General features: G+C 40.2%; 4 protein-coding genes across 11 annotated transcripts; 2 read left to right on the top strand and 2 right to left on the bottom strand.

Annotated features, from left to right (window-relative positions):
- The first annotated feature begins 3,406 nt into the window (after nt 1-3,406).
- On the top strand, nt 3,407-10,540 carry LOC115752780 (kinesin-like protein KIN-14I). Of its 2 annotated transcripts, XM_030691133.2 has the most exons (18): nt 3,408-3,912; nt 4,394-4,560; nt 4,652-4,795; nt 4,975-5,223; nt 5,316-5,387; nt 5,591-5,659; nt 5,961-6,038; nt 6,164-6,295; nt 6,380-6,461; nt 6,542-6,637; nt 6,742-6,918; nt 7,003-7,109; nt 7,227-7,567; nt 7,787-8,040; nt 8,126-8,289; nt 8,522-8,707; nt 9,406-9,905; nt 10,128-10,540. In XM_030691133.2, exons 1-18 carry the CDS (start codon nt 3,795-3,797, stop codon nt 10,252-10,254), a joined length of 3,063 nt encoding a protein of 1,020 aa, XP_030546993.1. In that variant the 5' UTR covers nt 3,408-3,794; the 3' UTR covers nt 10,255-10,540. The 2 variants fall into 2 exon arrangements, with proteins under 2 accessions (XP_030546994.1, XP_030546993.1); XM_030691134.2 differs by lacking the exon at nt 10,128-10,540 and having other exon boundaries at nt 3,407-3,912; nt 9,406-9,909.
- A 2,726-nt stretch (nt 10,541-13,266) lies between these two features.
- LOC115752781 (probable protein phosphatase 2C 5) lies at nt 13,267-18,093 on the top strand. Of its 2 annotated transcripts, none has more exons than XM_048280044.1 (8): nt 13,267-13,540; nt 14,478-14,727; nt 15,088-15,259; nt 15,338-15,555; nt 15,638-15,745; nt 15,830-15,955; nt 16,042-16,271; nt 17,848-18,093. In XM_048280044.1, exons 2-8 carry the CDS (start codon nt 14,518-14,520, stop codon nt 17,939-17,941), a joined length of 1,158 nt encoding a protein of 385 aa, XP_048136001.1. In that variant the 5' UTR covers nt 13,267-13,540; nt 14,478-14,517; the 3' UTR covers nt 17,942-18,093. The 2 variants fall into 2 exon arrangements, with proteins under 2 accessions (XP_048136001.1, XP_030546995.1); XM_030691135.2 differs by lacking the exon at nt 17,848-18,093 and adding an exon at nt 16,854-17,378 and having other exon boundaries at nt 13,270-13,540.
- A 757-nt stretch (nt 18,094-18,850) lies between these two features.
- LOC115752857 (single-stranded DNA-binding protein, mitochondrial) lies at nt 18,851-24,460 on the bottom strand. Of its 6 annotated transcripts, XR_007196716.1 has the most exons (8): nt 24,316-24,460; nt 23,700-23,884; nt 23,102-23,310; nt 22,895-22,995; nt 21,860-21,919; nt 21,564-21,644; nt 21,434-21,450; nt 21,183-21,388 (listed from the first exon to the last, which is right to left on the bottom strand). XR_007196716.1 is itself a non-coding variant. In XM_030691246.2 (6 exons), the coding sequence occupies exons 1-6, from the start codon at nt 24,368-24,370 to the stop codon at nt 21,631-21,633; spliced, it is 645 nt and encodes a 214-aa protein (XP_030547106.1). In that variant the 5' UTR covers nt 24,371-24,460; the 3' UTR covers nt 21,183-21,630. The 6 variants fall into 6 exon arrangements, 2 of the variants coding, with proteins under 2 accessions (XP_030547106.1, XP_030547107.1); XR_007196717.1 differs by lacking the exons at nt 21,183-21,388; nt 21,434-21,450 and adding an exon at nt 18,851-19,424; XR_004016804.2 differs by having other exon boundaries at nt 21,183-21,450; nt 21,839-21,919.
- On the bottom strand, nt 19,208-19,822 carry LOC115752782 (wall-associated receptor kinase-like 20). The gene has a single exon (XM_030691136.2). The coding sequence runs from the start codon at nt 19,820-19,822 to the stop codon at nt 19,208-19,210; it is 615 nt and encodes a 204-aa protein (XP_030546996.1).
- Nucleotides 24,461-24,496: the final 36 nt, after the last annotated feature.

Genomic DNA, 24,496 nt, shown 5'->3' with positions numbered 1-24,496 from the left:
GGAACCGCCGTTTGAATAAAAAAATAAACGGAGCTCCTCTCTGTATTTGCTTTACGTAACGCGTAGGATTAACGAAATTAGGGCTTGAGTTAGTTAGAGAAGAAAATGCGGAAAATTGCTGCATAAGCAATCCAAGGAAATTCAAATACATTAAAAAAAAAAAACACTATCGATGAAGCTCGATGAGCAACGAAATATAAGAATTATATTTAATGACGCCTATCGGATAAATAACATATATACCCACCTTATGTAATTATCTATGGATTCGTTGAGGTTAGGACGTACGCAATCGGGAATGTGCGTATAAAGGGAACTCGACAGCGTAAAGACAAATCATAAATATAACAATACCGTCATGCGGCGCCGTAATATCTTCGAATTTAGGAAAGAAACGAGATCGGCGCTTATCTGCACGTGCAAAAATTCCAGTGAAGGAATTGCGTAAGCTACTTTCGTGCGAATATGTCTGAGGGTATCACCCGCGTTTATGCAATTGAGACTCGGGATCTCTGTACATCTCGTCATCGCGAGGGCTAGTAAAGTATGCGATGCGACGAGGGCCTTTTGAAGTTGTTTCGTTTTCCAAAACGGTCTCTCCGTACCCTTTAAATTATAGGTGGGCGTCATGCACTTTACGTTAATAGAATCTTTATGGCTGACTGATTTGGTCGAATTGCTTTGAAGTTGAACCCAACTTAATACTTTTTGACTTAAATTATTTGGCACCCAAGATCCCTTGAGCACTTGCTTTCTCCTTAAACGAAGTTCCATTGTAATGGGCTAAATCATGAGCGATGGTGCGTATATCATGTGCTCATCAATTTGTACATCAATATGTATACACACATTTACATATATATATGTATATATATGTATATATTCTCATAAAGCTTGCAATCCTATTCACTCCAATTACGTCCTACCCAAATGAATGGGTGGTTAACATATAGTAACCAGGTATTGGTAACAGAAAACGACACATTTCCTAATTACAGAAAAACTACCTTGCCCCCCCAAAAAAAAGAAAAAGAAAACCTCAGTTTTGTTTGGTCAGAAAAAGAAAAAGAAAAAGAAAAAGAAAAAGAAAAAGAAAACCTCAGTTTCAGGTTGATTTTTTAAGGTAAATTGTGGGTCACGTAACATTGTCAAGTGCCCAATGCTGGAGGATTCAGAGTTCTTTCCTTATTCTTCTCGGACTCTTGGATGGGAGTCCTCACTAATCATGATCACATGTTAACCCTTCTATTCTAAGCAAAGGGTTAGGCTTGCAAGGAATAATCAAATCCAATCCACCCTCTAATTTCCATTAGATGAAATGTCCAGGCCATTTTAATAAACATTGGGCTCTTTTATATAGAAAGTTTGCGCGACTCTTTACATTTCCGTAACTTAATTGATGAGATAACGAGATCGGTACGAGTTGTTTAGGATATCGATTATGTCTAATATGAGATAACAAGAACAAGACGTTTAGCAAAGCTAGATAATTACAGTCAGTTTCGAAACTCAGGACCATTATTGAAGTGCGGTGATAAGATAATGTTAGGGGGGGCGCTCATGAATGACGGACAACTTGCTTTGGATTTTGGAAATGCTAGGTTGTTGATCCACCATGGCCTTCAAATTGGGATTATTTTGTGGCAGCTTCATTTGCTGAATCCCTAGGATATGAAATCATAACTTTCAGATCATTTGCTAATTGTAGTCACCAGATTGCAATAAGAGAAGAGAAACAGGAGACTTCACCTTCACATTTGAACAGTTCATCACAACGTGCATCCGCAAAGGGTTTTTAATTTTAAGGGTGCGACCGTCTGAGTGAACATATTTTCCGCGAATTAGGTTTTCAGATTTTCACACATATGATTTACTAAATATGATCGGTCAATAACAAACCATTCACAGTGAAAGAAAATATAATTTTAGGAGTACTTGGTGGGAGATTTAAATCTAGACAAGTAACTTTTGACTTTTGAAACTGCTTTTGTAAGGGAAAAAGACACCACAAGTGCCATATGTTTCGTATAACGCTCACTAGAGTGTCATAACTTTTTAAAAACGTTCACCCACGTGTCGAAAGTTCGACATGGCGTGGCAATTGTCGTGAACATATGTTTTTAAGTTATTATACTCAAGTGATTGATGGAGAAGTTATATGATACTCAAGTGATCGAAAAAAAAAAGTTATGACATTTTGATGGACGTTGTACGAAAGTTAGGACACTTGTAATAACCTTATCCCGCTTTTAGGCTGCGTTTGGCCATTAGGATATAAGCCGAGATAAAAAATGTTATCTTATGTTAGGTAACTATCCATGATAGGATAAAGGAAGATACAAAGGAGATATAGCTCGAATAAAAATATCTTAGGGAAGGGGGTGAGATAGATCGGGATAGGATTTTTTAAAAGAACAAACATGAGGAAAACTATGTTTTTCCTACAACCATCGCTTCTCATCTGTATTGGGTCGCCTCTTTGCTGTGCCATGCCGCATATCAATCGTGCCATGCTGCTTCTCCGGCTAGGGGCCGCTTTTCCAACGGTGGCGACCGTTAAATGTGGCTGTTTCTCCTCTAACGCTAGGTTGGGGTCTTCGCCCGTAAAGCCAATTATCTCAACGACCTTATTCTTTTATTGATTGATTAGCGTGATATGAGATTACATCCCTTATTCTTTAACTGCCTAAACCTTTCCAACATTCGAAAGAGTTCTCGACATGTTACGAAGAACTCGAGTTTGATCGTCTACTTTCAAGGTAGCTCTATTGGGCGATCCGCATGAGTGAATCTTTAACTTGGAAAAAGATGCCGAAGAATTGGATTGTTCAATACTTGTCGACTCACTTGATAAGACAACGAACAAGACCAGCAGGTCATTCTCAAAGGATTCGACTTGAAATCAAAACCATGATTCTATGAGGTTTGCTTCGTCGATATTGTATCCGAATTCATATGGCACAAAGCTATGTTCATCAATAACTCACTCATCATAACTCACCACCGAATAATTTCTGAAGCACCTTGATGTTTTCGTAAAATAGAGTCTATCTCGATCGCGTCTTGTATATGCTTATTCGACTTCAAATTCGTAGTTTACCAAATAGAAGATAGGATATGGCAAAATTCTCGAATTTCTTATCATGTTCTATCATGACTCGAAATCCGGACGATCAAACGTCATCTTATAGCCATATTATTTATGGAAAATATTCAAAACAAGAAAAGCAAAAAAAAAATAGAAAAGGTTAAATTACCATTTTGCCCCCACGCTCTCTCTCCCCCATATATATATATATATATATATATATAAACAATCAAAGCTTCCTGTCCCGAGAGGCTCGGAACCAGGTTTGGTGCGGTGCCTTTTTCCTTCGACAGGCAATATTTAGAAAGAGAGAGAGAGAGAGAAAGCGAGCGAGAAAAAGCAGAGAGAAAGAGAGGGAAAGTGAGAGGGAAGTCCCGAGAAAATCAACGCCCATTTTCTCTCCCTCTCTTTTCTCCTTCCTTTTCCACTTCCCATCGCGCCTCATCCCCCCCACCCTCTCCTGTTTTCGATTCCAGACCCTCTCTTTTTGAACATTTCCTCTCCCTCTCCTCCTCCTCCGAGGATTTGGAAAACTCCGATCGTAATTCTTGCACGATCATTCGCCTCGCCCCCCCGTTTCTTTCCTACGTCTGTGTTCGTTCCCGCGAAGCTCAGGAGCTGGTCTCGGATTCGAGATACATCCCGTACCTATAGGATATAAAGTATTCGCGCTGCATTGTCCTCCTCGCTTTTCGACGGTGGAGAAATGTCGACGGAGCAAGCGGTGACGTTCTCCGTGGAGTCTGTGGTGGAGGACGTCCTTCAGCAGCACAAGACTCGATTGAGCGATCGCAACTTGGCTTCGCGGAAAGCGGAGGAAGCTTGTACGGATCTTTCGACCATTGTTTCTTGTTTTGGTTTGATCGGGAGACGGGTGCATATTTCTTTGTCTCCCTCTTTTGCGCTCCTGGAGGTTGCATTGCCGGTTAAGCGATCTTTTACGATTCAATCATTTCCAGCTTACATAGATGGTCGCTCAGACATTCAGAATTCCATAATTTTAGCGGGATTTTTTATTTGGGCGTTCGTAAGATGAACGATCGATCTTGAACTCTCATGGGCAAAGCAAGAAAATACCTTGATCTTTTCCTCATGTTGATGGAGATTCTTTATGTGTTGCATGTACTCCTTGATTATTTTTCCCTGCTCAGGCGCTTTGTCTTTATTGTACGAGACAAGTTTCCCTTAATCGAGTTCGAGTGCAAGCGGGACAATTTTTCAGTTGCATAGATTTTGAGTTTTTTTTTTTTGTTAAAGATGAAACTTGCAAAATGTTGAATTTGACATTCTGACCTTGCTGCACAGCCTTGAGAAGGTATGAAGCGGCTGGATGGTTGAGAAAGACTGTTGGAGTGGTTGGTGGCAAAGATCTGCCTGCTCACCCTTCTGAAGAAGAGTTTAGGCTTGGATTGCGAAGCGGAATAATCCTTTGCAATGTTCTTAACAAAATACAACCCGGGGCTATACCAAAAGTATGCTCCATTTTCTTTCTACTATACGTGCAGTCACATGAGCAACCATTTCAGGTTTCATGACCTTGTGTAGTACCCTTCTGACTATTAGGTAGTTGAAGCCCCATCTGATTCTGTTATCATTCCCGATGGAGCAGCACTTTCAGCTTATCAGTATTTTGAGAATGTGAGGAATTTTCTCGTAATTGTGGAGGAAATGGGGCTTCCGACCTTTGAAAACTCTGACTTGGAACAGGTAGGTGTCATTGGAGAGTGATTCCCATTCTTACCTATCTTTTAGCTGAAGCTCCAGTGGCCTGGCAAGTGATTTGGTTTCTTTCATTCAATAACAAATGCGTGATGGATTGGCTTGATTTCTGAATAATTGGGTTTGAATGAAGACTTCTCTTTTCACTCTACTTAAAATTCATTCAGGGAGGAAAATCGGCTCGGATTGTGAACTGCGTCCTGGCACTAAAAGCTTATAGTGAATGGAAGCAAGGAGGTGGAGTTGGATCATGGAAACTTGCTGGAGCTAAGCCCACTACTTCTACTAAACAATTCATACGCAAGAATTCAGAGCCATTCATGAATTCCTTTTCGAGGACCTCCTCCGCTAGCGAGAAGTCTCTAGATGGTTTGTTAAGTGAACATGGTGATATATGTCAGGACCTCAATGCTGCAGTTAGTGAGCTTCCCTGTTCTCATTAATCTTGTTTGCACTTGTCGTAAAGCTAGGAATAGGCAGTCAACATTTTCTGTGCTCTAATTTGCAGGTATCATCACGTTCTCTGAATATGTTAGTACGGCAAGTTCTTTCAGATAGGAAACAAGAAGACATTCCAATTGTAAGAGCCCTTACATGAAATAACTGATGCAGACATGATACTTTTTATAAATTCAGCTTGCAGCCATAATAGGACAGCTCAGTTTTCAAACTGTCTGTCACTCCTTTTTATCTTTTTTGTGAGGCTCCACTTTAGTGTTCCTATCATCATCCCCCATGCAAGAGCAAATTAAGCAAAAATCTCAATTTTTCTTCTTTTAACAGGTTGTGGAATCTTTATTGAGTAAAGTCATGGAGGAGTTTGAACGTCGTTTAGCAAGTCAAAATGAACTGGTAAGCAGCTATTATTTCTCTGCAATGTACTACATCAACAAGCACAGATAATTGATTCGGATAGAGTTCTTTTCCATTTTTTGAATGTGTTCTACCGGAAATGGTAGAGTTACACAGTGATAACTGCTTGTGCACCTGTCAAAAATCCAAGTCAAACATGGGCTCTTTTTTCCACCACTGAGCAAACGTGGGCTCCCTGTTCTTTGCCTTTAAGGAACCAATGGTGCTGGTGCCCTGTTTCTGTATTTATTAGTCGAATTTCTCTACAGATACATATATATTTTATGTCTCGTCTACTCAGATGAAAACTGAATCAAGAGATGTGGAAATATCCTGCTGTGACCAGTCTCTTTCTACAAGTGGATCCGAGGACACAAAGGTATTCTCATTGATTTGACATTGTAATTTACAGTTTTGCAACAGTTGAAGTTGCATCATGAGCATGCATACATTTGAATGATTCTTTTTTCATCAAACAATGTTTGGGATTGATGTATCAATTAGATTGAAGACCAAATCGCAGCACACATTCCATCAGAGGAACAGTATAGTCAAAAGTTGACTGATGATGAGGCATCAGAAGGTCAACTCTCGAAAAAACGGCTGCTAGTTGACCAGCAAAAGAAAGATATTCAGGTATCTGCAGTGCAATCATGTAATTAAGAAAACTTTAAATGCTTACGAGAGGTTATTTTATGGTACCCTATTGCTATTTTGCAGGAGCTAAAGCATACTCTATGTACAGCAAAAGCAGGAATGCAATCTCTACAAATGACGTATATGGAGGAGCTTGCCAATCTTGGTAAACTAACTGAGTTCACACTTGTTTCCAGTGCTTTTACCGAATTTTCTAATCTTTCTTGCTGATGACCTCATGAATAGGTAAACACCTACATAATCTAGCTCATGCTGCTTCTGGATACCAAAAAGTTCTAGAGGAAAATCGCAGGTTGTACAATCAGGTGCAAGACTTGAAAGGTATTGTTCCTAGGGTTTCATCATCAACTTGGGATAAAAGTACTTGATGTCTCATGCGTTGACTTTCTATCAACAGTTTAACGGTTCCTTGTGTGTTTGAGTAGGAAATATAAGGGTATATTGTCGCGTGAGACCATTTTTTGCTGGGCAAGCAAATCGTCTAAGCGTTGTGGACCGCATAGAGGAAGGAAATATTACAATGAATACCTTCTCTAAATATGGGAAGGAGGCAAGGAAGTCATTTACATTCAACAAAGTATTTGGTCCTTCAGCAACCCAAGGTTAATCGGTGCACACAATTTTTTCAAGGGTATTCTGTGTTTCTTTGCTAGTGTTTTCACTCAAGTTTGTTGGCTTCTTTGCAGAGGAAGTATTCTCAGACACTCAGCCCCTTATTCGGTCTGTTCTTGATGGTTACAATGTCTGCATATTTGCTTATGGCCAAACTGGATCTGGAAAAACATATACCATGGTAAGAGATTCATCTATTTTTTTTTTTTCATATGAAACAAACATTTTCATTTTAGGCTCAGTAATACCCAATTTTGACAAAACACACGCATAATCAATTTTTTTTCTCTCTCTCCAGACTGGACCGAAAGAGCTCACTGAGGAAGGCAAGGGTGTAAACTTCAGAGCTTTGAGTGATCTATTCCTTCTCTCTGAGCAGAGAAAGGCTTCCATTTTATATGAGGTATCTGTTCAGATGATTGAGATTTATAATGAGCAAGTCAGGGATCTCCTTGTGACTGATGGTCAGAACAAAAGAGTAGAAATACGTAACAGCAGTCAAAATGGAATAAATGTACCTGATGCAAACCTCGTGCCTGTGTCGTCGTCATCAGACGTCCTGAACTTGATGAACCTCGGTCATTCTAATCGTGCAGTTGGTGCAACTGCCCTCAATGACCGCAGCAGCCGTTCACATAGGTATATGACATTTTCCTTGAATTTTTCCGTCACAACCTCCAGGATATTGTTAAGAAAGTGTAAATTCGCTGAAAATATAGTGTACAATGTTACGTTGCTTGGCACCATTCAAGTGAAGACAAATCGAATCCTCTATTTCTTTGTACAGTTTGATAATTCCAGATTTTGAGTGTGTTCTAACGTTGTGGGGGCTAACTTGTATCTGCTAATATTTGACAGCTGCGTGACTGTTCACGTCCAAGGAAAAGTGCTAACATCTGGAACCATTCTTCGTGGTTGCATGCATCTGGTTGATCTGGCAGGAAGCGAAAGAGTGGACAAATCTGAGGTGACAGGGGATAGACTGAAGGAGGCACAACACATTAACAAATCTCTTTCTGCATTAGGAGATGTGATTTCTGCACTTGCTCAGAAGAGCTCGCATGTTCCTTACAGGAACAGTAAGCTGACACAATTGCTCCAAGATTCACTTGGTAAGAGTAACTCTGCTTCTTCGACGATGAAGACGTTCTTCGTCTTTTAACATTCTAATCAAGTTGTTGGACCTCATGTTACCAGGAGGGCAAGCCAAGACGCTCATGTTTGTGCACATAAGTCCTGAGCCTGATGCTTTAGGAGAAAGTATCAGTACACTTAAATTTGCTGAAAGGGTGTCTACTATTGAACTTGGTGCTGCTCGAGTTAATAAAGATAGTGCAGATGTGAAAGAGCTGAAAGAGCAGGTATTTTTTTTCTCAAGCAGGCTTCAAGTGTTACTTGATAGATTAACTGAAGAAAGATCTTGTCTACTCCCTTAAAAATTAAGCTTGCAACTGGCCTTTGATATTTACTTTGCCCTTTGCTTCTATCACTACCTTTCCTTCTTGTGCAAAATGAATCTCAAAAGTTCTCATTGAGAGTTGTAGGCTTGATTATTAGGAAAATGAATCTAATGTCCAATGTCTTTGGATGCAGATAGCTGGTCTTAAGGCTGCTCTTGCTAAGAAGGAGGGAGGAAGACAGCAGCTTCATCGTTCCCGGTCAAGCAGTCCAGAAAGATTTGAAGTACAATCGGGACTTTCCATGCAACTTAGTTGGGAGGGTCCAGGACATGTGGCAATTAGTCATAGACAACCCATGGAGGACGTAGGAAACATAGAGGTATGGACATTTGGATCAAGAATATAGACAAATACAAACAGTTTCTTAACTTCCTCTGTCAGCATATACATCCAACTTTACTTTTCCCTATTGACTCTGGAACCAGTAATAATCGTGTTCTCTCTCTACATGCTCCTATGTAATATGCCACGACATCAGGAAGTAGTGTAGCTATGGCTCAGAAACTGTAGATAGGCATGTATATCGCCTCATAACATACAAGTCCTTAATATAATTTCATGAATTTGAAGTGTAGTGAAAAGTGTTTTACCGGCAATAGTTATTTCAGAGTTCCATTTGACTACATCCCTTGGAGCGGAAAGACTTAAATTTTATCCTCTATATCAGGAATGACAGGAAAGATTGAATGAATATTTATTACTTAAAATCATATGATATGGAAGAGAACTGGTAATAGAGGATCATACAGAAAAGGGACAAATAGGACGTGGAGTCTCCTGGTGGGTTCTTCTTGTCAAAATAACCTTGAATTCTTCTTCGATAATGAGACTTCCATTCTCTCTTCGTCTTATCCGGCTGATAACACAACATTTTATTCACAGCCATTTGTGGATGGACAAGTAGAATTTGTAATCTTCTCTGCTGGTCCCATACACATAAATTTCGCGGTTTGGCTGTATTAGAAATTGTCACATCCATCATTCCATAGAATCATCTAATGACGGTTTGATGTGCAGATACAGAACAAATTGACATCCAAGCTGAAAAGACGGAGCTTAGATCTTCAGGATATGCTAGCAAACTCACCTCCCTGGCCGCCAGTTACCAATCCTGGACTAAATGGAAACGATGACGAGAAAGAATTAGTTGCAGGTGAGTGGGTTGATAAGGTAATGGTGAAAAAGCACGACGCCCTAAGTAGAGAGGAACATCCACCAGTTACCTGGGAGGCCGAAAATGGGGACTTGCCTCACATGTTTTATCAGAGACACTCCTCAGATCCGTCAATTGTATCCCAAAACAAGCTTCCACCAAACAAAATTAAGAACAACCAAGATTGTGATGTGCGGAGGGATCGATGTAACGATAACGACTCCGATGACCTGGAGGCTGCAACAAGTGACTCTTCTGAACCGGATTTGCTCTGGCAATATAGCGCTTCTAAAGTTGCCAAGAATGGTTTGGCTTCAAGGGTCAAGAAACCTCAGCCCAAGTCAGGAAAGAGCCCGGAGACAAGGTAATTTGCCTTGACACTGGATTAATATCTCTTCTGCTAGATTGAGGAAAAGATTACTGATGATCGTGCGTCGCATATTCCTGAATAGATTGCACTTCGAAGAGGATCCTAGGGGAAGTAATACGCATCATATATATTAGATTGTCCATAAGAGTCTTAGAATCTCCTCTTAAGATTCGGGGACATACTCGTTGCGGAAGTAATTGTGATCTTTCTCATCAGGAGTTTGATCCCCACGTTGGTTCCTTCGCCGTCGAGGAAACTGCCCCACGGAGTCAGTACGACACCGCACAAAGCTCGGCAGTCCATGACAACCGATGGAAGACGGAGAAATGGTTATGCAAAGTAAATGTGTACCAACAAGGTGGTATAGGAAGTGAAATGTACTGAGTTTTGGTTCTTTTCTTCTTCTTTTTGATTCTTTGTGTACTAAAATGTATTACACACACGCAGAGAGAGAGAGAGAGAGAGAGAGAGAAAGGCTGTGTTAATAATAGAAGTGTCGATGGTTTGGTGCTGGTGGTGATTTGTTTATGTGGTCACCTCGTCGATTCCAATTTGTTCATATGTTTGTCCTCTTTCACTAAGTTTGTTGACTCGTAAGAAGTGGAAATAGAGGTGGGGAAAATGGTGGGAGAATCGCTCACTAAAGTTTGTCTTTGTTATTCTATTTCTTCGAACTCACAATTTTGAATAGCGCATAAAAAGTTCTCGGATCCGTTCCTAATGGTCGGACATCCAGTTCTGTAAAGCTCCGATCACCCATGAGCGGCCCGCTTCTCGTCCGTTCGTGGGTGTTCGGGTCGGGCCGAGCCACGTCATTCCTCGAAAGGTCGTTCGTGTCCGATCCATGGACCTCGCCCCGGGGTCACGAAACATATATCTGCATGTAAGGGTACGCTACATGACCGCGTGCATTTTGGAGTTTGCCGAAGTCCACGGATGCCGATGGCAACATGCATCGTTCCACGTCGTCTTTCCACGCGAGAATCCTGCGTGGGGTCCAGCAGGCACGTGGCCACGTCAGCTGATGGTCGTGGGTTCTGCGCTATCAGCGCAAGGATTGTAGGATGTGGATCCACACGTAGCCTTTAAAACAAATGTGGAGCGTCTCTTTCAACGGCGCGAGGGCATGATGCTTGGCCTCGCGAAAATGCCCACACGACTTTTTCGACCCATCATTGATTGGTCATTTTGCCCCACCAAACTCACTCACTCTGTTTAACTTTATGCAATATATTATATACGTATGGTCATTGATACCCTCCATAAAAAAGGAATAAAAAAAGGGGACATAAATTGTCTCTTAATTTTAATCCAATATGTAATATGATCTGTGAACTTTAACATTTTCATATAATTCAAAAACTAAGTTGTGAAAATGCACAAAAAGTCTAGGGACCATATTGAACGGATTAAACGTGTAGGGACCGCATTGCAAGATAGGCTTTAGTTTAGGGACTACATTAGAGAAATTAAAGCTTAAAGATCACATTGCATATTTGGTCAAATTTTAAGGATCATTTGTGTCATCATCCCCATAAAAAAATATTCGAATTTTCCTTTTGAAAACTTAGGTAATTTGTTATCGGGTAAATCGCTCATCAACCTGACATTCTTTTAGTCATATGGTTAGCAACCCTACGCGCTTCGCTTGCGGCAACCGACAAACAATGACAATCTTTTCGAATTTTTTTAACTCTTTAACGAAAGTCTCGATGGATGAGCTGTTCTTAACGATTTTGAAAGCTTTACAAGGATTAGAAATAAAACGCACGAGATTAATCGAGTTGACGTATGATTAACCCTTGTTATCTCAATACATAACACGACACGCCGTGACGTAATTTTCTTGGGAAAGTACTGATGATCACCACGAAATGCATCGAATCGAACGACTATCCGACCCAAGAGGACGATTTCGATTTGTCCCTACTGTCAACTCAAACATTGATTTGGGTAACTTGGTTGGCCCCGCCATTGTCCCTCCGAACTCTCCGTCCCTAATCGCTTCGGGTTGTTTGTCGCCACCTGCTCGGCTTTCCGACTCTTTTGCTCAGCTGAAAATCCCTCTTTCGGCAACGAGGCATTAATTATTCACGAAAGCCTTGTTAAAATCAAATGGACATTTTTTCTGCTTTTATCTTCTTCTTCTTCTTCTTTTTTAAGAATTCCTTTTTCCTTAAGCTTATATTATAATTGTAAGAGAATTGATTGGGCGACTCTCATGCTATCGACTTGTTTTTTTGCCACATAAAAATAAATAATAATTTAATTAAAAATTATTGTGGCGTTTACTCTTTTAAGAATTTGTAACACATTAACAATATCGTCATTCTCACAATCAACCAAAGACATTTATGCTGGCGAAGTCCCAATTGTAATTTTTTCTATGATTTTCGAACAAGTATGAGTCCCATTCGTAGCTAACCATGTCCGGACTTATTATATGATGATTCAGGTGGTACCGCACCGGTTGACGAGTTCCATGCAATTTCTCCTTAAATTAAAATAATCTGAATAAATATTTAGGTGGCTTGTGCTCATTCTAGGTTTGACAACTGAGCTTTGCTTTATGCTAACCCACCCACCTACTCAATTTTTATTTTCTTTCAGTTTATTCTAAAACCCACCTAATGATTTCTTGTTGCCAGCCCCGCATCTCACTCATCACTCTCTTGCTTCTTAATAATTCCTTGTAAAACATACGTGGAATTACCAAAAAAAACAAAAACAAAAAAAAAATGTTCCCATTTCCCTTCTGGTGGTGGACTACAATTCAGGTTCATTAAAAGTCAACTGCCTTAAAATGACAATTCTAGTCAGGGCACAGAAATTTCCGAGGGGGGTAATCCGAGTGATTTCTTGATTAATTATTTTTTTTTAAAATTTGATGGGTCTGTCCTGTTTCGCAGCATGATTAAAAATTGATTGATGGATTTGCTCATAAGTTATTTCGAGAAATGGAATTAGAAAAAATAAATTATGCTTAAAATCTATTCACGAAAATAGAATTGTTACCGAACATGTCCTTAATTTGTTTTAAATTACTTGATAATTGCGATTAAATAAACAAATTTATCTTAATAAATAAACACTCCACAAACTTATTAATTAACATTTGAAATTTTGTTCTTTCGTGATCTTGACGCTCCGAAAGGAGTTTCTTTCGAGATGGTCGCGCTTCTTCTCGCCCAGTTTCCATCACGGTTAAAAGGCAGCGAAGGCAAAAACCTTTGACGATCGAGGGTATTGAAGTAATTTCATATCCATCTGCTCTAGCTGGTTACAACTATGATCAGGACATGAACGTCATTATCACAAATCCTCCGCACGAAATCGACCCCGCTTGGCGCTTTGCCCCTTCCTGCCCCTCCCTCTCTCTCTCTCTCACTATCTCCCTCGCTTAGATTTTCCTCCCAATCAAATCGCAGAGAATTCCTCTCGGCTCTCGCTGTCGCCCGCATTTCCCCCTTCTCCAGTGCTCGCCGGTGATTGTGAGGCGCTTCTCGATTCGGCCGTCCGATGGAGTCCGTACGAGCGGATGTGCAGATGGAGAGAAGTTCGAGCTGACGTTCCGGCTTTCGGCGACGGATTCTCGCGGCTCGACCCACTAATGCTGTCGGTTTCGCAATGTGAGTTCCGCCGGAGAGGAATTCGGAGTTCCCTTTTCTCGTCTTTCGACTCGCGAGTGTCTGCGACTTTTTTGCTTTTTGGGCTTGTGATTTCGTCAGTAGCTTGTGCTTGTCCACTCGGCCCGAGACTGGTCTCGAGTTATTTTAGGCGCTTTGGGAAGAGATCGGCCCGCAGATTGGCTTGTGGGTAGGATCGAATTTTGTTGCATTGTCCGATTGCTGTGCTCTCGCTGCTGTTACGTTTTGAATTTGATGCGTTTTTTCACCTCAGTTGAAGCACATTTTGGTATTTTTTTTTATCAGTCGATTTCTATCAAACATAGTGTCTCTCGTATGGTGAAGATTGAAGGGCATTAAGAGTTGTGACTGTTTCTGGTTCGAGTTATTTTTGTCTGATGCATTAGGGTTTTCCAAAGTGAGCTACTTTATAGGCGCTTAGGTATGGCATGTGCATCTGTTTTGTCTCGATCCGCGTCGTTCCTAATCAGAAGTGCTTTAATGCCTGGTGGAGCTGAAAATATCAGTAGAGGAATTTCGTATTTGTCAATATCGTGCATTGATTTAGTCCTTTACTGGTGTATATTTGTGAAATCGTGTTTAGACAGTCAGGACTCTTGAAAACCAAGCTAATTGCAGCTTAAAGTGGCAAACCCTTTGGCATTTTTTACTTTAGTTATGACGTTATCTTTCTGTTTGTTATGTCGGTTTTTCTTCTGCAAATATGTGGATTTACTCTGATCTAATTACACTAGATTATGGTGTGGACTGTGGGAGATGGATTTTCATCTATTTACTTTGTCCCTTTAGCTTTTGCTCTTGCTTCAGTGCAAGACAGAAGCGGCTTGATATATTTGTGACAATCATCACAATTAGTTGGCTTGTTGAGAGACTTATATGGAGAGTGCTCTTTATTGAAATAATTGTTCTGGATTTTCAGGTATCACCATTGGTTTCTGCCAAATGCCAAACTGTAGAACATGAGTCAGGCTGAAATATCAAGGATGAAACCTCCTCTTGTCCCACTTGCGACTCTGATTGGTCGTGAGCTTCGGGGTGGGAAAGTTGAGAAGCCTATTGTGAAATATGGACAGGCCGCTTTGGCGAAAAAAGGGGAGGACTACTTTCTGGCAAAACCTGACTGTGAGAGGATTGCTGGGGACCCGTCAACCTCATTTTCTGTGTTTGCGGTACTCTTCGTGATTTTTTTCATTAAAGGATTTGTATCTGTATCAGTTAACCCTTTCGTGTTCCTTTAGTAGCTCCTATATACTTATCTTAAGGAAAATCAGGAAGTTGTCTTTTGCACAGTGCAGGAAGCTCATGAATTGAAAATGCCAAATAGTTATATGACTAAGCTCTGGTTTGTTTATATGGCTCAGTGAAGTGTACACGTCACATTAAATAGTTTCCAGGAATGAAATTCTTCTTTTCTCTGTGATTAGTTTATTCCTTATCTTTGTGTAAAATTCTCAAGAATAGCATACCTCCATTCTGCATTTTTCTATTTCATGGCATCTGCAGCAAATTTGTATTATTTTTCGGCGCAGATACTTGACGGACATAATGGCATATCGGCTGCAATCTTTGCAAAGGAGAACCTATTGACTAATGTTTTGAGTGCTATCCCTCAAGGAGTTAGTCGAGATGACTGGCTTCAAGCACTTCCACGGGCCCTTGTTGCAGGTTTTGTCAAGACTGACATCGAATTTCAGCAGAGAGGCATGTTACTACCATCTTGTCCTTTTTATTGAAAGGCTATCCATTTGTTCTTACCTTAATACTTCCATTGCGTGACAGGTGAAACTTCTGGGACAACAGTAACATTTGTGGTGATTGATGGATGGACAATTACTGTTGCATCGGTGGGAGATTCTAGATGCATATTGGACACACAGGGAGGTGTGGTTTCTCTCTTGACTGTTGATCATCGGCTTGAAGAGAATGCTGAAGAGAGGGAACGAGTCACTGCAAGTGGAGGTGAAGTGGGAAGACTGAATGTGTTTGGTGGAAATGAGGTACAAGACTGTTTGCGCTTTGATCCATCAAACCCAAACAAAAGGGAATCCTTGTCCTTAACTGCTATATCATGATTTGCAGGTTGGCCCGCTGCGTTGTTGGCCTGGTGGACTATGCCTTTCAAGGTCGATAGGTGACACAGATGTAGGCGAATTTATTGTGCCAATACCTCATGTTAAGCAAGTAAAGGTGAGTTGATCTGGTCGAATTGCCTTGTCCTTTTTGGAATTTTAAGCATGATGAAGTTGAAAAACCGCATTTCTGGTTATGTAGCTTTCAAATGCTGGAGGAAGACTCATAATTGCTTCTGATGGTATCTGGGATGCTTTATCTTCTGATGTTGCTGCCAAGTCCTGTCGAGGTTTACCAGCAGAACTAGCTGCAAAGTTAGTTGTTAAGGTATTCTGTATGTGATCTCTAAAATATGTGGAATGTTTATGACTTTTCTCCATGTTTGTTATCTAATTGCTTGTGTTATCGTTCAGGAGGCACTTCGGTCAAGAGGCCTGAAAGATGATACAACCTGCCTGGTTGTTGATATTATCCCATCCGACATCCCCGTGATACCTCCTATACCTAAAAAGAAGCAAACTTTTCTGAGTTCATTTTTGTCAGGTAAGAAGTCCCGGAGTGCGAATAAAGCTACCAGTAAGCTTTCTGCTGTTGGGGCTGTGGAGGAGTTGTTTGAAGAGGGTTCTGCAATGCTGGCGGAGAGGTAATCCTTTTAACATATATTTGATGTACTTAATCTTCCTTGCAAAGGGGAAGTTTTCCTCGGGAAAAGAAATGTGCTGTTTTGGAGATGAATATGGGAAGTATGTCAACTCATGAAGCTACCCTTGCCCTGAAACTAAATGAAATCTTTCAAACATTCAACGAGAAAGGTTGCTTTAGCAATGTCTTGTTATCAGGGTTAGTTCCTCGTCTATCAAATCACTAATTGGCAAATTAGTAGGCAAAATATTGAAAGAACCGTCAATAGCTATTTTAGATTATTTCATTGGACTTTCTAATGATTTTTGCTAGTGTCCGTGTCATGTAAAGATAATGTTGCACATATTGGTGATTTCTACATGAGCATGAGGAGCAGTGAAAGGATGTCATTTTGACTACTTCCATGAGCCTGTTCAATGTCATAGATTGCATAGATGTTCATGCCAATAAGAGGTTTCCTGTGCGCATAATAGGTCCTGAAAAATAATATGTATGGCAAAGTTAGATAGGTGCCTTGCGGGGACAAGTTGAAGGATGGGTAGTCTCAATTCTTCTGTAAACGTTCTGTAATTTTTACTTGCAGGCTAGGTAAGGATTTTCCTTCAAACCAAAACCCCGGGACCTTTAAATGTGCAGTTTGCCAAGCTGATCAGCCTTCTGCTGACAACTTGATGGCAAATTCTGGACCCTTTTTCTCCACCGCATCAAAGTCATCTGAAGGGCCATTCCTCTGCACAATTTGTCGGAAAAAGAAAGATGCCATGGAAGGAAAAAAGCCAAGCAGATCTTTGGTGGCCTCATAGCAAATTGTCTGGTATAGTAAATAGTCATGATTTTTTTCCCTGGCAGTGTGAGCAGCGCCTGGTTTTCCCGTTTCGGTGGTGATTATTGTAAACGTGTGAGAGTTGAGATCGAAGAGCAGGTGTTTTCTGAGATTGCAAGTGTCCATGTTTGATTTTCAGTTTGTGCTCAGCTGTTGGACTGACTAACTAAGATGACGCGTCGAATTTGTTAAGTATGGTCGTGATAGTTTGCTTGCTAACATCTCGAGTTCGTGTGTAAAGAAGTGAAGCTTGAATAGTAAGACTTTTGATTGGGTTTTCTTGTTATAGTACAAAGTCTCGCTGTCATTAGTTTGCCGTCATTCTGCCCCTCGTTTCTCTTTATGGTTTCTGGCAATCCAGGTCTTTATGTTAATGTTACTTAATTGGAGCCATGAAGGTTAAATTGTGCGCCTTTTCTACGATATTGTTGTCACTTGAACTTGCCCATTTTGCAGTTTGGTGTTTTTTAGCATAGTGACTGACTGTTGTTCATAATGTGGCACCCATTTATTTCAGCTGTATCGAGTCCTGCCGATATGTTCCTACACTTCGCCTTTTCTCTTCTTGTTTTCACTTCCTTTCTGGAATTTATGTAAAGATGGTGAAAATGTCTCTTTTTGACTCAGTTCTACGGCCTTACTAAATGTTCAGACTTCGAAATAACAAAATCGATAAGATCTGCATCATTTTGTAGATCTGTGCCTTTTAATGTGGTTACCTTATGCGGGCATATAATTGTTGCCTTTCCACTGGGAAGAAAAGTCCGAAGAGAATGAAACAAAAAGCTAGTAAAAACGAAGTTACTCGAGCGACGTTTCGCTTTCAAGTACACAAAGAATCCAGCTAAATGATTATTTGGGCGTAAGATTCTTCTCTGTCAGGTCGAATTGAACCTTAAACCATAATGGTTGAACAAAATACATTGCGTATCCTGTTTCTCACGCGTTAAAATTGATCTAGTACAGAGTTTAAATGAGATCGGATGATACGGCCGTCAAATCATGCTGTTCAGTGTCAGCTGGGTTTACGTTAGTTTTTGCGGATAATACCGTCAACAATCTCAAACCGTTATTCCATGACACATAATTTTTTAAATAATTTTTATTTCGTAAAAAAATCTCAAATCGGTATTCATAATTCAAATCACCCCTTAGTGAGCATTTTATCCAAAATCACATTAAAACGTGTGCCATTCTTCCACGTGTATTTATACATATGCAATTTGATTAGATGAAATGCCAACATTTGGCAGATTATTTTGAGAAACGGAAATTAATGCGATAATAAAATGTATGATGACGGCACCAGTTTAGGATTTTCAACAATAACACACTGTCCAATGTGAATTGCAATACGACGTGTAGGTTAATGTTAGTTTTTAAAACTGAGTTTCAAACTTTACAAGTGATGAGTAAAAAGTTGGAACTTATCAACTCTTTGCGTTCTCTATATAAACGTCCATCAAAATCATTGCAAATTTCCTGAGCTGATTTATTAGTTAATATTGACTTGGGGCGCAAGAGAACCATCATTAGCCGAACACTATCTAAGGGACACCGTGACTGCATTTCCGTGGCTAATTTACCATCTAAAAGTTTCCCTCTCTCGCACACGCATATCGGCTTTGGTCGTAAAGAAACGTATTTCTGCACACTCGAGTTACCGAGCAACCCTAAATACAGCTCCAATGTGCAGAGTGGCATGTATCAAAACCATGAGAGAGAGAGAGAGAGAGAGAGAGAGAGAGAGAGAGAGGCATAAGAAGATTCAAGTTTATTGACTTGAGAAGTAACCATGAAGCATCCATGGCTACAGCAAACAAAGCCAAATTGACATTTATGCAGAGAAGACCAAGAAAACATCATTATTCTGAGCATCGTCAACCATCTCCAGCTTCACTTACTCAATTAGAAGGTCATACTCAGGACCTAACTAAGCATGGACATTTATAGAAGATACGGCACACGACTGATAACAAGACACGACAGAACATGCGACCATCTTTCAATGTCCAATTTGACATGCTGTGGAGGAGATACGACACCGCATTATTAATGGCAAAGAAGCAACAGCTACACAGACTTCTAATTGGTCTGCACCTCGATAGAAAACCTCAACTTGGACAGACCCATTGCAGCTCAATACCATAATTCCATGAACCGGCTGGATCGTCGGGCTTAATATTCACTACGGAAGTGTAAGCAGTGCACCCTCCAACCCTAATCCTAATTCTATGTGAGGTCATGGCCGAATCTTTCAAGTAATGACAGCAAAGAGTGTTTTTACACGTGCTTCCTTCCACCACATTGTTCTCGTAAGCCCTACAAAAGCTGTTTGAAGAACAATTCAATGGCGAAAGTAGAATGTCGCTCGAGCAATTCAGCAGCAACACTGTGTTGTGAGTGGATATGTTAAATGGCAAGTTCTCATCCAGACTCAAGCCCCCTACACTAAGGTCAGACGAATAACAAGTATTCTTCTGTATCATGGGTGGACTTATGACAAGCTTATAAGCACTAGAGTCAATGCTGAGGACCTCATAGTAAACTCCTCCAGCTGACAGAAACTCTAGACCTCCATTCTTACAGTACACCTTGTACCTAGGGTCCCCACATCTGTCGTCTGTGCTAAGTGGGTATGGAACCTCCATGCTCCCACATTTAGGACAAGCACCAAGTGATGACACTTGGGTCACTGAAATGAGCATGAGAAATATTACAAGCTCCATCTTCAATCAAAAGCTGGAGGGAGTGAAAGACAAGTGTTTAGAACATGGAAAGCTCAGAGCCAAGGCACTCTATATATAGCATCTCTCTAGTAAGAGAGTGCAAGGGATTGTGGAGCATGACCAAAAACATTTTGGTAGGCCACAAAAATCCCACCCCATAGTGCAGTTTTAGCTGGTACAATTATCACTAGAACTATGATACGACACCTGTCGGGTGTTGGCTACTTCCCCGAATAATGCAGGGTAACCAGTCATTTATAGGTACTAACAGTTAACAAATAGAAACTCCAGCTGAATACTAAATCCTTCTAGTTGTCCTGTTATAATTGCCATTATGTAATCTGAGAACACCAATGACAAAATCAATCGGTTGGTCGGCACTAATTAAGAAACAAAAATCCCACTGTAATTAACATGAATGAAGAGAAAAAGAACTAGAATACAGAGGGAGGACATCGAATACAGAAATTCATCTTAATGGAAGTAACTTTTCACGTCCGCACTATTTTGCTCTCAGATTGAATATCACGGTCAACGCAACTTCAGTTGGACTGTACTCACCATCCAGTAACCATCAACTTCCAGATTATTCACCTTAGGGCATAAGTTATTCCTGTAGTCCAGACAATATGTGTATGTATCTAAAAATCTGAGAATGCTATGAAAATGGGGGTTTGGTTTATCGAAGGACAGGGGTTATGACATGTCCAACGTTAACGTAATCAAGTGCTCCAAGGAAGTAGACGAGGCAAGCTCTTTACAATAATGCATGGGTTTTTCAATTTTCAAGAATTAGTGCTCTTTATCAGGTTAATCAATATCCCAAAGATGACAGATGTCAGAGCACTAAATCATAAAATAGGAGGGCCACCAGTCCCACTTTCCTTGTTTGGAAGTTTTTTAATGGGGTCATTTGCCTTTTGAGGGCTCCCATTTCCTAGAGCAGTTTCCATTCAATAAACTAAACAGGTTATGACAATTTCTGGCAAGAACAAAGATTTAAAAAAGATGGTGAGAAGCTTTAAATAAATCTTTTAGGTGGCCATTAAGGTTAAGATGTTGCCATGATTCCTAGATTAATCTTTCTTAATGCGCTTAAAGCACATAGAATCAGGAAGCTAGATGCTATCTGTCGAGTTATTGTAAAACCTACTTGTGACTGTGCTATGTCCAAGAGTCCTATCGAAGTATGAAGCTGTAGGAAACATTGTAGAAGTCCTCTCAAAGATCAACTCCAAACAAAGCAGATAAAAAAGAAGCTCACCAATGTCAAAAGAGAAAAGATAACTAGCCACATAACAGACCCTATCATTTTTCAGCAAAAACTTATGGAGAAAGAGAAGCAAACTCAAATATACCGTTCACTGACAACAAGACTTTGCATAGAAATCCAAAGTTATGGTTTTTTTCAGATAACTACGCTACTTTCTGTAGTTTCGAAACTAAAATTATCCAGGTTTTGACTTGGGTAGTAAAGCTGATGACCTGCAAGCATGATTAACAAGAAAAACAGTGCGACAAATATTTCGCAAACCAAAAAATTGATGGAGCTTCTGATGTCACATGTACTCAATAATTACATAGAAATAAATTGGTAATATCACCAGTGCACTTGAATGTAATCCCACCTAATATTGATTGAGAGAGAGAGAGAGAGAGAGAGAGAGAGAGAGATCTGTGATAGAACATTAAAACAGTGAATAATTTATCCAGCCAGTTAACAGCAAGACATCCTTCTTACAAGGGTCATAAAGATTCGGCTGCCTTGTGTCTCAGAGAATGAGGTTTTGACAGCAGCGCCAATTGTGTCAAAATAATTCCCCTGCCAGGAAAAATAGCACAGTGATGGCATATTAGTAATTATTCTTTTGCAATAAAATGAAGGAAATATTAAGAAAGAAACAAAAAGCAACCTACAACTGCGAAATTGGAGGAAGGTTCTTCTCTCCTTGCACCCAGATTCAAATTTAATAACAAAAGGAAATAGAATACAAAATCAAGTACGGTCATCAAAACCACGATTTGAAAAGAACTCACTAAAATCGTCCAAAGAAATTTTGCTGGTACTTTCTCCTGCTTTTATCAGGCGAATCTTACCTACAGAAGTTTGGAAAAGACATAAGCAGCAAAATAAAAAGCCACGCATCATCTGTGAAATCTCAACCACAGAAATTCACAACTTACAATCATGCAGTAGCACCAACATAAAGAATGTTGCTTTGATGCTGACTGTAATAACAGAATCTTGTCCACTTTACATCATTGCGAGCAATGCATAAACAGATTTAAATACAACAACAATGAAACCTATGCATGAACATCTTTTTCAGGTTGAGAAATGAGTGGTACTGGAGAAATGAGATGAACTGAGATATAAGATCAGATCAGCCTCCGCCTAAAATAAATGTTCGAGTTGTTCAATTAAATTTCAATAAAAAGAAATATCATGAGTGATCAGCCTTCGCCTAAAACTGATGTTTGAACTGTTCAATCTTACATTTCAATAAAAATATATATCATGACTGGGATTTGTTGTTAATATATGATTATTTTGGAAACTTATGGTGTCAGCTAATTTTAAAATTAAGAGACATGCCGAACAGACTATTACCGGTTTTACCATTCTGAGCTGCTAGTTAGAATTTCCGGATAAATATTGCATCCTAGACATGGTTTGATGCTATCCAAATAGATATGCAAATACTGCTATAACGAACTAGAAACAGGGACTTCCACAGTCCTCATCTAACCCAAAACATTCATTCCAGGCACATTTATGAGATGCCATCTACATGCACCATGAAAATGATTTAAGATCTTCCACAACTGCAACTATAAAGCGAATTATGGCATATAGAATCAAAGTAGTCGTCCATTGTAAGCATCCACATGGTGGAAGAATAATGCAGAATTTCAAGGTGATCCTAACTCTGCGGTACAATTAACAGCTACTCACTCAAATCATCTTCTACCATTATATAAATCTCCCAATGCACTCACTAAAAATACCTACTAAACCATGGTGCAAAGCACAAGTTCCAGCAAGATAGGAGATCGCAGGAGATAGCATACCATCAAACCGGACACATATCTCTGGAATACTCTTAACTTCGCCATTGATACTGTCATTGTATAACCTAGTCTCGATGTCACCCTCAACATAAACTGCCGAGCTACATGAAATGTACTTTAATGTCAGAGAGACAGAGAGAGACAGAGAGAGAGAGAGGAGGCGAGAGAGAGGGGGGTGTGTGTGTGTTTCAGCAGATGTGGACATACTTTTTAGCAAGTTGTTGTACTGCATAGGCTCCAAGAGATCCATTATGCACAGCAATCCGATGCCACTGAACAGGTTTTGGCAAGTCTCTCTCTCCTACAGTCCTTTGGTCAAACATGCCCCCTGTTCCGACTGTAAATATAGTTACATTACGACCATTCCTCAAAATCTTCTGGATGGGGGCTTGCCCTACTTTTCCACATATAATTGCCTGCAATGTACCCCACCAACTTAAAATTAAGTCACATCCCGTAAGACTCATCAAGCCTCCAGCAGTCATTGTAAACCAGACATCTGAATAACATCTTTGGGGAACATCAAAACACAGTTGTCGACCACATATTATGGTTTGACTTCTTGAGGTGTACAATAGAACATAAATCATAAAGGTTCAATGATATAAATCTAACTGTTACTGAGAAATTTACCTCCTCAGAGAACCAACTATGACTGTTGAACAATATAAAACTCCGGCTAGAACACTTCAATAAGTTCCATATGCAAATGTAAGCCAATGCAGAATTTATGGCTTCCCTGCTCAATCATATTACAAATATTGCTCTGTTCATATATTTCCTCACGGAAGAGACATTTACTTACCTTATGCACCCCGCGAAAACCCCAACCTCTTCTTGGATCCACGCCATGCGGCTGTAACTCATTCTTTTCAACTAGAATGTCATCATCCTCAATCTCCAGATCATCGTCCTTCTTCTCCTCATCCTTCTCACTATCCAAAACCCCGGTCGAGTACCACCACCTCGACGCTCTGTGCACACCCAACTCTGCAAACACTGAGAAAATTGACGCCCGTCGGCTTACTACTCCACGCAAGCCATAATTATCAATATTTCACACGGCAATGCATGAACGAAGCTACATTGACCGTAAGCTCTCCCGCACATAAGATGCTCCACGGAACACCGCTGAGAAGAAACCCATCATTTTCTACAGCTCACAGCTACTCTAAATAATCAACCGCATCGACTGATTTCCTCTGTCACTGAAAACACACAAAAACCAAAACCAGAACCGAAAACAAAAACACACGAAGTGCTATGATCCAACTGTCGAACAACAACATTTCAGTTAATATTCCCGAAATCTCACCCGCAAACCTCAAACTCACATTCGCATGTATCAAGACATCAAATTACTCGAGAAAAGGAACAATCAATGGAGGTCTTGTTACTTAATCACATAAAAAAAACCAAACCTTGAGACGTGGAGACTCTGAGAATCTTGGCGAATCTCGCAGCGAGTGAATTCATTTCGCACTTTCCCGAGCAGAGGCTCTTCACCAGCGAAGAGTAGAGAAGCAGATAGAAGGGTTCAAGCAGGGTTTAAGAAATGGCCGGTTGAATCGGAGCAGCCCGTTCAACATGGGTTCGGATATA

Source organism: Rhodamnia argentea, chromosome 1, assembly GCF_020921035.1.
Source record: "Rhodamnia argentea isolate NSW1041297 chromosome 1, ASM2092103v1, whole genome shotgun sequence".
Classification (NCBI taxonomy): domain Eukaryota; kingdom Viridiplantae; phylum Streptophyta; class Magnoliopsida; order Myrtales; family Myrtaceae; genus Rhodamnia; species Rhodamnia argentea.
This window is presented reverse-complemented; position numbering and strand designations above follow the sequence as displayed.

What these genes read in the sequence shown, in the direction of transcription:
- LOC115752857 (XM_030691246.2), bottom strand. Translation starts at nt 24,370, where the DNA reads ATGAATTCACTCGCTGCGAGATTCGCCAAGATTCTCAGAGTCTCCACG. An exon ending in CAGAGTCTCCACGTCTCAAG is followed by an intron (nt 23,885 to 24,315) that starts GTTTGGTTTTTT and finishes CAGTGTTTGCAG; the next exon opens with AGTTGGGTGTGCACAGAGCG. An exon ending in GATATGTGTCCGGTTTGATG is followed by an intron (nt 21,920 to 22,894) that starts GTATGCTATCTC and finishes AAACTTCTGTAG; the next exon opens with GTAAGATTCGCCTGATAAAA.
- LOC115752780 (XM_030691133.2), top strand. Translation starts at nt 3,795, where the DNA reads ATGTCGACGGAGCAAGCGGTGACGTTCTCCGTGGAGTCTGTGGTGGAG. An exon ending in AGCAAAAGAAAGATATTCAG is followed by an intron (nt 6,296 to 6,379) that starts GTATCTGCAGTG and finishes GCTATTTTGCAG; the next exon opens with GAGCTAAAGCATACTCTATG. An exon ending in TGAAAGAGCTGAAAGAGCAG is followed by an intron (nt 8,290 to 8,521) that starts GTATTTTTTTTC and finishes CTTTGGATGCAG; the next exon opens with ATAGCTGGTCTTAAGGCTGC.
- LOC115752782 (XM_030691136.2), bottom strand. Translation starts at nt 19,822, where the DNA reads ATGGAGCTTGTAATATTTCTCATGCTCATTTCAGTGACCCAAGTGTCA.
- LOC115752781 (XM_030691135.2), top strand. Translation starts at nt 14,518, where the DNA reads ATGAGTCAGGCTGAAATATCAAGGATGAAACCTCCTCTTGTCCCACTT. An exon ending in ATGTGTTTGGTGGAAATGAG is followed by an intron (nt 15,556 to 15,637) that starts GTACAAGACTGT and finishes CATGATTTGCAG; the next exon opens with GTTGGCCCGCTGCGTTGTTG. An exon ending in CTCATGTTAAGCAAGTAAAG is followed by an intron (nt 15,746 to 15,829) that starts GTGAGTTGATCT and finishes CTGGTTATGTAG; the next exon opens with CTTTCAAATGCTGGAGGAAG.